The 12,873-nt window shown below is 39.4% G+C and overlaps 1 protein-coding gene across 1 annotated transcript in view; it reads left to right on the top strand.

The window, feature by feature from the left end:
* Positions 1-12,873, top strand: part of LOC124162063 (tetraspanin-9) — a 142,975-nt gene that overhangs the window by 125,552 nt on the left and 4,550 nt on the right. The window contains exons 2-4 of the mRNA XM_046538414.1: positions 6,304-6,410; positions 7,469-7,660; positions 11,347-11,532. Of these exons, the coding sequence (XP_046394370.1) occupies positions 6,348-6,410; positions 7,469-7,660; positions 11,347-11,532 (441 nt within the window). The 5' untranslated portion in view covers positions 6,304-6,347. The remainder of the gene's footprint in view (positions 1-6,303; positions 6,411-7,468; positions 7,661-11,346; positions 11,533-12,873) is intronic.

Genomic DNA, 12,873 nt, shown 5'->3' with positions numbered 1-12,873 from the left:
AAAAAAAAATCAATAAGATTATTACACTTTGAAATTATTTTTTAAATGTTATTGATGTGGCGCTAAAGTGACGTGGAGCATTGCGGCCCTCCGGACGATGTGAAATCGATGTTTGGCCCTTGTATTAAAAAAGGTTGAAGATCCCTGATATAGCCCTGAGAGCACAAAGTTTGCAGAATACCATATGTAAACCAGATGTAGACGTCTATATGTGGTATACAGCAAACCCAATGGTTTGCCGTATACCAAATGTAGGCGACTACATTTGGTCTACATCAGGTCTACATTCGGTCTACATTAGGTGCAAATGTCTTCCTTTTTTGGTCTACTGGTAACTTATCATGGTATAATTTTGGTCTGCGGTTATACCAAATGTAGACGTCTATATTTGGTCTACATTAGGGGCAAATGTCGCCCATTTATGATAATTTTATTCTACGGTTATACCAAATGCAGGCGTATTTTTTTTTACAAAAACATACATTTTATACTGCTAATCTTGTAGCAATATGTGTGATTTTCAACTGAAATGAATTTATGGCAATTTTGATGATTATCTTCGAAGAATTATCAATTAAATCTATTATTAACATAGGATGCAATGCCTAATTAATACTGCTTATGAGCCGTGCTGTTGAATTTGTTAACGCCGCATTAACGGAGAAGGTATTCCTATCCTTCCGAAAATGCTAAAAATCCATCACGAATACTTAGGAGAACCTTAATTACAGACAAAAACACTGAACTCCTATGAAATAACAAATAATCGGTTGCTCTGCATTCTTTCCGTCTATGTAGCGGGGTTTGGAAAGCAATGATGCCAATTCAGGGAGCAAAAGAAAAGCACTTTCTAAAATAATGAAAAATAACTTTTAGGCAGTTATCTATGAAAAGCAATATACAGTTAAAGAAACACAAGACATGCAATTATTGTAGAAAGAAACTTTTATTTCATGGTAATGTGACAAAGCTTCACCATTTCCTTGGTTTGACGAATACGAATTCACAGCAAGTGTATGCACACAATTCACTTCTGAGATCGCGAAATAGGCAAATATAATCATCAAAAACTGGAAGTCACTACCATACTTATATTAATCACGTACAACTTACAATCACAGAGCTCGAGTTATGATGAAAAATACTATATATTCACCGATTTGGAGACTTAATTAGCCCATTCGAGTGGCACAGGTGACTTTTATCACAGCTATTCGTTGATATACTAGAAAAATAAACTTCACACTCAGCTTTGATCTTGATAGCTTGATCGTGATATGTCATACCCACGGTGAACAACGGAGGATAACACGCCACTGACATTTACATAACTGTCCATTTATCGATAGCGTAATAGCACTGTTTACAATTCAATCACGATGGAAATCTGAAAATACTACTCTTGGCCGATGTTTTTCAACCTTGTCAAACTTAACTGTCATAGTGCATTACAACCACTGGCACAGTGATTGCCAGCAGTAGATTAACGAGAGTTGTCACGATGAAAATAACACTATTTTGGCACAAAAGATGTTTTAGTAAAAATCGAAAATCTCCAAGCATAGTAGCGAACTAAGTTGTATTCTCTGGTGTTCACCTTATAATACAAGCACAAGCAGTCCTTAACGACGAATTTACCAGTACCTACGAAGAAATGGATGAAATTATTGACTGTCAAAGCATAGCAGGCATTAGAAAATATCAAAATTGTTCTAATTACATAAATGGATGAGGTGCCGTCGATAACATCAACTTACATTTAACGTATCCACCTCCAACGGTTGTGGCTCATTGTCAGACTGCTACAACGATGCTACTGACTTTTTGGTTTAACCACTGTTCCAGTTTATATTTAATGCGCTTACTCAGATATTAATATTGTAAATAATACAAAATATGAGGGCTTCTGAGCCTCTATCGTCGGAGATTTTGCTTTACATTGGAAATAACCAACACGTATCACAAACGAAGCCACACAAGCCGAACGAAGCTCTCACAACTGCTCGCAACTCATAAACAATCAAAACAATACACTAACGTGGTCTGCAGACGACCAACTGTGTTACCATCTCCAGCATACGGCTCGTTAGCTTAGAAGGCATCGGTAGAATACATCGCGTATATTTATGGTCTACAGATAACTTCCATCATTTAAGTTACCAGTAGACTTGAAATATCCCAATTGCGGTAGTAGTACATCGCGTATATTTTTGGTCTACAGCCTTCCATCGGTTAAGTTACCTGTAGACTAGAAATATCCCAAATGTGTACGCCTTCAATTTTTCGTGTATTATACATCGCGTATATTTATAATTAGCCGTTTCATGCGTAACTTTATGGAATCTACCTGTCATGATGAATATACATGACATTTATGTGAGATAACTAATGTTTTCTTTCTTTTCACCACGCGTATATTTTTGGTCTACAGCCTTACACCGGTTAAGTTACCAGTAGACTTGAAATATCCCAATTGCGGCAGTAGTACATCGCGTATATTTATGGTCTACTGGTAACTTCCATCGGTTAAGTTACCTGTAGACTAGAAATATCCCAAATGTATGCGTCTACAATTTTTCGTGTGCTCTCAGGGAGGATATAAGATTGGCCTCCCTCGTAAACAAATACGTTGCTGTTTGGCTATCGATCCCGCGCTCTACAATCTAGAGCATTGGTGAGACATGACCTCCGTATTTTACGTCAATGTATGTATTCGTGATAGAGCCTACGTTCTGTAATCTTGTGAACAATGTAAATCCATCTCTATATTTTTAACGTTTGTTAAATGCAATCGTTTATCATTTACTACACAATTGCTTTTGACGTTGACTAATGCAACTAAAAATATTCATCCGTAAAAGTATCTATGTTAAATATAGTTACCTTCTCTTTTTAAAATGTGGTAGTTCGTAAGTTTTAAGAGATCGCTTTCTGTAACTTGTGTTTGCCCGTATGTATAAATACATGCGTCTGCCCATGTCCTGTCCTTCGCCTAACGTCCAGTTTTCTCGGTGGCTGTGACCTTTGGTGTCATAATCTTAAAACCTATGTATAACACCTGAAGAAATTCTATCTAAAACACTGGAAAACTGGCTAGTATATCGTACATGATGGTAAACCTCTTCAAGTCACTTCTCTTAAACGTGTCCGTGGCGTTTAAATTTCTCTTGGCATCCGAGGAACTTTTTCTAACCCTCGAACGTGAAATATCTGTCCATCCTGGGTTTTATGTTATTTGTTTTTCCATTGATCTTCCCAGTTTTCTTAAGAAGTCTTCCCGAATGAGGAATTCCTTCCAGAATTAGACATGGGAGGGTCTAGAGGGAAAGACGAAAAGAGAGAAAAATGTAATCAGCGGGACGAGAAAAATAAATAGGGAGAGGTGTGTCTCTTGGCGCTCTCTTCGTGGAATGGCCGTTCTCTTTGACCGTTGTGGGCTTATTTTTTTCAATATCGTGCAGCAGTGGCGCCGACTCCATGGGGCCTGAGGGAGCCCGAGACCCCTCAAAAATTCGTTTTGGGTATGAGGAAAAAATGTGTCAGGCTTGTCGATTTTCCCCGGAGTGTCCAGATATCGAGATTCGAGTTATCAGGGTTCTAATTTTGATCATATTAAAACGCTTAAAAAACTTAAAACTGACTACTTATAAAATTCCCCGGGGCAAGATCCCCGGTATGGGCCCCCCAATATTTTTTTGTTAGTCAGTATCCCTGTCGCGCAGCAATATCGTTGTTTAGCGTGGCTCATACTCTTAACAGGCTCTCTGCTGGAAATGCATGCGTTAAATGCAGTCTATCAGCATTAATTACACTTTCTTTTGGTGTAAACTTCTACGACGAAGAGTATCTCTCGAAAAGTGTCTATATTGAGGTTAAATTCATATTATAAACGTATTATGTCGACGTGAATTACTGGAAATCACGTCTTGTAGTGTATGTCTTATCTTTCGAGAAATATTTCTTCAAAGTGTCTCGATTTGGTTCAAATCCGACTTAAATACTGGTTCTGGGGCCAGTAAATCATCAGATTACTGATAATAAAGAAGTGAGCCTCGACGTTCACACTGCTGCAAGGCAATATATGGATTACAACGCCTTAATTGTGACTTCTACATAAAAAAATAGGTATCGAATTCGCAGGGATTAGTAGGCCAAATAAAGGGAACAATATTAGTTAAGAGTTTGTACTAAGTTTGATTTTCATTGGTGGTGATGAGGAGAGGCAGCTTTTAGATCATATACGGAGGAGACAGAAGGTGTGGATGGAGCGGTTACTTAGCGGGGAGGGGATGTTGAAAACGGTGTTTAGAGGTTTAGAATTCAGGCAAACGAGGGAGAGGAAGGAAAAGAATAGGTTTTTAGAGAGAATGTAGTAGGCCTGGTAGTGATTCGAAGAGCTTGAAGGAAGGGGAGGCTCCCAGAATACTTCATAAGTACTCCATGGAATCCTACCTTAATCGGTAGAACACTTTAATAAATAATAAACCCATTCCGCCGAGGCAGTGTGCTCCCCTCCCTTTAGAGGACGCGGGAGGAAATGGTATGAAAAAGTGTCTCCAGGACGGTATCAGACGGGGAGAGGTTGGAAAAAGGAAGGTGGAGCTGGAGACAGACAGTGAGAGAGAGAGAGAGAGAGAGAGAGAGAGAGAGAGAGAACCGCAATGTCGCCGAAGCATCCTGTGCGCGCGAATAAAAAAAAAGTCCCTGCAGTGCCAAGCGAAGCGAATGGTGTGCGACTGACGGATGTTCTCAACGAGGGGAATAAAGGGGGTCTGTCTGTCTGTGCCCCCCCTCTTCCTCCCAGCTCCCCTTTAGGTGCCAGGGAACAGTGTGGCCAGGATCGCCGGCATTAACGCTCCTTTAACTCCCATCACTTTCCCTTTCGTCCGCTCTCCACGGTCGCAGCGTGACGACTCATTCGTTTTCATTCGCGCGTCAAACCCCCGCGACTCTTCTCGCGAATTTGAATCAAGAGGCATCGTGTTCCCGCTCATATTTTGTCGCTATCTTTTGGACGCGTTAGGGGGCCTCCATTAATTACGCGAGGTGATTTTGGCGATTTTTGAACCCTCCCCCCCTTACCCCCTCAGTAAGATATCGTGTAATTTGGATCGACTCCCTCCCTTTAATCTCATTTGAGATTGATCAAAATGCGTATTTCAGCGTAAAAAAGTAAATCTGTGCTTCATTGAGTTCTATGTATTAGAAAAACAATTTGTTTCATTACTTTTATTTATGATTTGTAAATTCAACCCAGTTCTCTCTCAATTTTACACTTTTTTTTGCGGGGAAAAAATTACGTGATACTTACCCTTATCCCCCAAATGCGATTGGGTGAGAATCGGCTTGACCCCCTGCCCCCCCGAAACAACCCACGTAATTAATGGATGCCCCCTTACTTGCTTGAAACTTTTCGCTATTGTCATGAATATTTTCGTGGTATTTTGAATGAAACGTGCCAATACTGTGCGTGAAATACGTGCATTTTATCCCAGAGAATTTATTAATTTTCATACTCGAAATACAGGTTTCATTGATAAGGTTCTACTGAGGATATGCCCTGGGAAATTCAAGATCACTTTTAAAAAAATACCACACAAAGCATGATGGCCTGATGAAAAAAATCGTTTAAGGACAGGGAGAGGGGAAGAAGGCCAAAGGGCCCTGAATGAGCTACATAGGACAGGTTAGAAAGGATGTAAAAGAGATGAAATACGTCGCTATGAAAAAGCTGTTGGATAGGAGAGAGGAATGGAGAGCCCAGAAACGAGTCATGGGGAATGAATGTTTATGAATTTTCTGAAATATCAGATGTCACAAAGATCTCTTATTAGCTTCCTTAGTAAATGATAAAAAGCTTGTGGTAACATTAATTTCTCTCTTATCAGGGTGATTTGATTAATGCTTTTCGAATTAAGGAGAACAATTTTAGAGTAATATTTCAAAGTATTTTTGATACAATGGATAGTGGGTGGATTGATTGCATTACATATTGCATATTTATGCCAATGGCCTATAGCTTTGATTTTTTTGGATCGCTGACTGTTGAAGTAGGAGGTGACTGAAAATTGGTGGAATTTGTATGGTTTATATGTAAGAAATAAATTTGGTACCAGGGAAAAGTGACCTCTTACAAAGGTGACCAATGGGTGAATTTTTCCGTACTTGTTATAAAACCGAAGTCTCAAATGCTTTAAAATGCCTATTTAAAATAGATTTTTCTCCCCTTACCATCTCCTTGACTTATCTTCTCAATATGTATCTGGATGGTATTCTAAATTGTGGCTTTTCTTCATTATAGGTGGAAGGGGAGCTTCTTGTAACTGCAGCGCCAGACCCATAATAAAATGGGTCGAAGTGGGTACACTTGTGTGAGGCACACCTTCTGTTCCATCAATGTTCTCTTATGGGTAAGAATGATCTCCAGGTTTTATTCACTTTAGGGCTGTCTTTAACGGAGAAATATTCCATGTGCATATGAGGGTGTGGCTTCGAATTGCTCTCATGTGTGCTTAATAAATGACTTACCTCAGTAATTTTCCCTTAAAGCTTATTCAATGGAAATTTTGAGGAACTTTTGTTTGTTGTTGGAAGATTTGTTTCATTTGATTAAAATTATGGAAGTAACTATTTTTGTAAAGTCAATATTATTCATTTCAGCTATCCTAAAATATTGCTGTATTTAGAAAAACCAGCATTAAGTACTGGCCTAATTAAATTGATTGAAAAATAAAGTAATTAACTCTTCTCTACTGCTTTGAAATATTAACTGAAGTCAGGGCAGTATAAGGGCACTACAGTCCGAATTCCCCAAGAAGTTTCCAAATACCCATGCAACTGTTCAAATGTGTGTTTATCAATGAAATAATTCTCTTAGAACAGGATGAGATAATTTGAAACATGGTGTAGTTAAACAAGAATACAGAACTGAATGAAATCATTACCAAACTATGAAACTTGGAGAGAGAATAATATTTATTAAAATATTTTTAAATTCAGCCTCTTAATTTTTATTTTTATTTCAAGAAGAGAAAGAAATCACGGTCAATGCATGTTTTATTTCTGTCTCTCAGTATTTTGAACATGAGGTGATAAGTGTAGTTTCTTAAAAGGTGAAGAAGGCTGAACTATTTATGATTTCTTGTACATATATACTGTGGAATATGAAACTGTACTAATGTATGAAGAGGATTATTAAAAATAGAGCAATCAATTATTTAAGGTGATCTTCTCGTACTGAAGGTGGTTGAACAAAATTAATTCATATTTAATATCACAAGATTAATCACATCTCTTATTAAGTGTATTTAAACACCTAAGCACGTGGCTAAATCAGAGAAGAAACAACTGCCTAGGACCCCAGTGACAAATCCCTAATATCACTCCTTACTTCCAAGCAGCATTTTGCTAAATGGTAGACACTTATTTTAGATTCTTATTACTTACTTTGGATTTCTTTTGATTCCAGTTGATGGGATGTGGTGTCTTGGGTGTTGGCGTGTGGCTTCACTTGGCTCATGGTGGATATGCCTCGTTAGCACCACAGTTTGCAGTGGCTAGTGCGGATGCAATTCTTATAACAGCTGGAGTGGTGGCGTTTGTGGTGGCATTCTTCGGATGCTGCGGAGCATGGTTCCAGAGCCGCTGCATGCTGATCACCGTAAGTTATCAAGTTTCTCCTTTCTTTTATTCTAATATGTACTTTGTACATGATATTCATTCAATTATGGTGGCTCGATCACCAGTGTTATGCGATGAACCCCCAATTAAGATTATGACATTGTATGGTTGAAATTTAGGGATAGAATTTTCTGAAAACTGGTTGTTATTAGGGGAGCACCATTTGACTCTTTATTTACGTTTTTTTTGTTGCCAAATTTAAAATCTGCCTTATGGCTTCAGTGAATATCATTAGGTTACAGCTGTAAAGTCCTGGTTTTGTTGGTATCCTGAATTAACATTGGCTGAGCAGTAGACAGCCAATGTTAATTCTAAGCAGGGATGTGATCCGGTACGAAACTTTACGTTTAGTGCCCGGTCCGAAAAGGCACGAAACGATTTCGTGCCTTTTCGGACCGGGCACTAAACGATCCGATTCATTTCGGACCAGGCTGGCACGAAACTTTTCACTTTTAAAATTTTAGGATCCCATACACTTTATTTTCCGCCTCGTATAGTTTCGTGCCGAGTGGCACGAAATTATCCGTTAAAGTGGTTAAAGTGCCAGACCGCGTGTATGTGCCGCGCGGGGTTTAAGGAAGGGACCGATGCGGACACAAAAGACCAGCTTAGTGGATGTCCTTCTCGCCCAGGCCCATCCTCGAACTGAACGACCCTTTTCTATCCCCTCTGCGCGGTCATCCACTGCTATTTGCGTTGTTTGTTCCAAAAATATATTCGTAGCTTACCTTATATTTCTGAAGTTAGAAATGAATTCTTCATTTTTCGCTCATCACATGGAAATTTCAATCGGAGTTCTAGCGTTTATTTCAACGGAGTTCATTTCAGTTGCAAATCAACCGATATGGAATAGAAATATTCTAAATCCGTCAATATGATCGTTAGAACTTCGCTTAAAATTTCTTCACGCTCAGAAAAACCCAAGGAATTCATCTTACATTAAATAATCGATGGGAACAGCAAATACATGATTCTATAAAACACGACTATTTCAGTCAGTTGACCGTGGACTAGCACTGTGAAGCAGTCTTTTAATCCTTCGAGGGTCTGGGACTGGGGCAGAGGAGAAGGATCGGCGCGGCGCCCCGCTGAGTTGCGTCCCTGTCTTAGGGCAGTTGAGAAGCTTTGCTTTCCTTCGACGCGAGAGTGCTCGTTACAGAGGAGTACAAAAGATTTTCAAGGAACTCATAATGCCGGAACCTCCATGGGGCTCCGGCGCGAAAGTGCTAACAAATAATCCCAAATTTTAATTTGTTCTGAAAACATTATTATAATAAATATCAATATAATTTAATCTTCTTTTATAATATACATGCTATATTTCAACCATGGATGTCTACTACCGTGTGAGACGATTCAGTCCATTAATTTTTTTATTTAAAGAAAATAAAAAATGCTTTTTACGCAGATAGAATCCATAAACGTTAATTTTTCCCGTTAATTTACCCGATTTCCGAGCTAATTTTCTATGAACGCTCACTATGTCACTAAGGCACTGTAATATCAGGATTGATTTTTCATTATGTAAACTATTAATTAGTGCTCTGTCAAACGGTTAGAAGAACTTTCATAAAAGGTGTCAACAATAATGACATCACGCTTTTTGATAGTTCACGATCCGCTTTCGTACGACACAACAGCATCCCAGTTTAAGTTTTCGTCACCTCATAATATTTAACTGGGAAAGCAAAAGAATAACTTTTTGCGTAGTAATTTTTTGATGTAACTATTATGAGAGATGACATCAAGAACGGGATACTTTCTTCAAGAAAGGGTGAAAGAGAAGAGTTATTTTTCGTCATCAATTTGTTGACAACTTGTCTACAACAATAAAACTGTTTGCAATTTCCACAGTATTTATTTACCATACAATGCATTTCAACTCCGAGAACAACTCTCGGAAATTTACTGTACAAAAATACAGACATATTCCCACCTTATCCGATGGGGTGTTTACTATGTGAAATGCTCAAATTTATGATCTACTTAGGACAGGTAAGAAGAAAGGTCGCCACCTGAATAAAATAATTAGAGAAGGTATAACAGCTGCTGGCAATCACAAAATGATTCATTTCTCCCTGCAAAATACCTGATAAACTCGTAGCATACATGTGAATTTGCAAAGGAGTGCAGTGCAAAGTCACATGGATGCTGAAATACTATTCAGAGTTTGCATTAGAGGTAATTCAAAAATTGTCCAATTTCAATTCTCATACTTGGTTTATTTTTCGCCTTCTCCTATCTGTAGCCGCTCACTTCTCGCGTTGGAAACCCCAACCCGCTTCCACCTTATTTTATCCTTCCCTTGCGCTTCTCGTCACTCCTTCAACCCCTTGGATATTCCGTCTCATTATCCCCAGACGCCACAGAACCCTGACCACTTCAATTACCTCTTTAACTATGTCTTCACCCGATGCCCAAACCTTCTCAAACAATGCAAAATGCAAAAAAATGCCAAAAATGCCAAATCTTCTAAAACAACTCCTTGAACCTTTCTTTATGAGTGGACAACCCCAGCATATGCCGTATAATCCCTCAATAGAGTCCCGAAAACGGACGTTCTTCCGCCCCGTCCCTTTTTCTCCCGCGGGGAATTCCCCAGATTGCCACCTCATTTGAGTGGCCAATGACCTTTCCTTCTCTTTCCCTCCATTCCGTCTTTCCTAAAATTTTTATAGGCAAATGTTCTTCCTCTCCAGCCCCTCTCCGCCTTTGAGTGAGTGAGATGTAAGATCCGAAACTATATTGCACTATATGGCACGAAACTATGGTGCCTTTTCGGATCGGCACTTTTTTCCGTAAAGTGCCATTTCGGGCTTGAGGAGGTTTCGTGCCATCGCATTTCGTGCAATTTCGGTTTAGTGCCTTTTCGGTTTCGTGCCTTTTCGGTTTAGTGCCTTAAAGTGGCAGCGGTCCGAAACTATTGAAATTTCGTGCTTTAAAGTGCTTTTTCGTATCGGATCACATCCCTGATTCTAAGTCACGTATTTTTGAAAGTTGGCTAAAGAAGTAGGTTTCAAGGGTTTCTTATAATATTTCCAATTGTTTTCATTGCATGTCCATATTACCATCAGGCCAATGGCCTACTTGTAGTAATTTGATAATAATTATTTGATTACTACCCAACATCATGGCGACTCGTTAACTGTTTCTTCTTTACTAAGCATTCATAATGATACAAAGTTTTGTTAACAATCAAAATGCCATGGTGGTGTTGTGGCTATGAAGATGTATAAACAGCACAAGCAGAAAATGTGAGGCCATAAGAAATTTCTGCAAGGAAAAAATATTCAAGAAAATTAATATGCATACTTAGCTAGTAAAAACCAGAAGTTTAATTGCATTTAGCATTAAAATACTGCCATTATTATCATAATGCATTGCCATTTGAAGGAAAAATATAAGTACCCTTTCATTTCTCAGTATTGTTAATTTCTGTAATGTGTGGTTTCCCAGGGAATATTAATATTCAGGATATATTAGTCCATTTTTTCTTCATGAATTTCTTCCTCAGTCACTTACTGACTGCCTTTTACTCTGATAATTTTAATTGTTTCTATTTTAAACTATTTATTCATCAGAATGTGCTTATTTTACTTGAATGTGTTATTAATATATTTACTTTAATGCTATAGGATACTTATCAATTTGTTCTTCAATTTCCAGTATTTCAGCTTGGTAGTATTCATGTTTTTAGTGGAGTTCCTTCTAGCAACGGTTGCTTTTGTATTCCGCGAAAGCCTTGGAAGGACATTAAGAGATGAACTGAAGTACGGCATTGAGCATCACTACAACGATTCTCAGTCGGCTCCCAATGGTCTGCACCATATCTGGAATCACATACACAATGAGGTGAGTATTTTTCTGTCTTTGCAAGTTTTGTCATGTGCACAGCTCCTTAGTCATCTGATACTTCCATCATTTTTATTGGTGTAATACTTCTCCAGTACCAGTTATCAGGTTATTTAGAACCTCAAGGGTCTACATCTAGAACCTAGAGTCTACATTTCATGGATATCACTTACTGTATTTCTCTGAATATAGTCCCCCCTCCCTAATTTGGAGGCTTCAGTTTCAGGAAAAATTTTAAAAATCCGTTTGAATATACATATTTCCTTTACTACAGGGTGTGTCCTGAAAGTAGTAGGACTGAGTCGAGAACAAAAAATGTATGTCTCATATAGGTACATCGCTTCAAAAATCTTCAAAGTAGCCCCCTTGGGCATCTACACAACGCTGCCAGCGAGTTTTCCACGCAGCATACGCTTCCTAGAAGGCTGACTCCGGGATGTCCTTTACAGCACGCGTCACGGCCTTATGGAGAACTTCCACCGACCCGTGGTGACGCCCTTTCAGGGGGGTCTTGAGCTTGGGCAAGAGAAAGAAGCCCGGGGGGGCGATATCCGGGCTGTAGGGTGGGTTGCCACGCCGTGTTTCGCCAGGTAGTCAACAACAATGAACGCGGTGTGGGCGCATTGTCATGATGAAGGATCCACGAAGCGGCGATGGCTGGTCAGACGCGGAAGATGCGTTTTCGCAGTCTTTCCAGTACTTGCACGTAAAAACTGCATTAGCGGTTTGCCCTGGTGGCACATACTCACTGTGGATGACACCTTTCGAATCGAAGAAGCACATGAGCATGGATTTTTGCTTCGATTTGGACATGCGAGCCTTTTTGGGTTTCGGCGATGTCGCTGTGTGCCATTCTGCACTTTGCAGCTTCGTTTCTGGGTCGTATTCAAACGTTGAGCAGTTGATCTGCTCATGGCACTATCCCCGTAAGCTGCCTTGATGAGTTCATGGGTCTCCTTGCCGCTTTTCTCGAGTTTAACGCAGAATTTCACTGCGTAACGCTGCTCCACTAAACGTTCCATGACGCACCGTGACGAGGTCACTTGACAGAGGTCCGGAAGAAATACGATTCACACTCTGCAAGAGCTCAGAGCCAACTGCCGCGCATTTGCAGCGCTTTATTAGAGTCCCTTCCACCACCTGCAACCGAGAAAACTCGTGCCCAACCGTCCTCGTGTGTGGGAAAAAATCAGTCCTACTACTTTCAGGACACACCCTGTATATTCTATAATATCCCTTAATCTTTTACTTTTACCATAGGCCTTTTTTGAAAAAAAAACTTTTTGGAAAAAAGGGGACTATACTCAGATAAATACGACAATAGGGTGGTTCCCTATTATT

The sequence above is a fragment of the Ischnura elegans genome, chromosome 7 (genome assembly GCF_921293095.1).
Source record: "Ischnura elegans chromosome 7, ioIscEleg1.1, whole genome shotgun sequence".
Taxonomy (NCBI): domain Eukaryota; kingdom Metazoa; phylum Arthropoda; class Insecta; order Odonata; family Coenagrionidae; genus Ischnura; species Ischnura elegans.
This window is presented reverse-complemented; position numbering and strand designations above follow the sequence as displayed.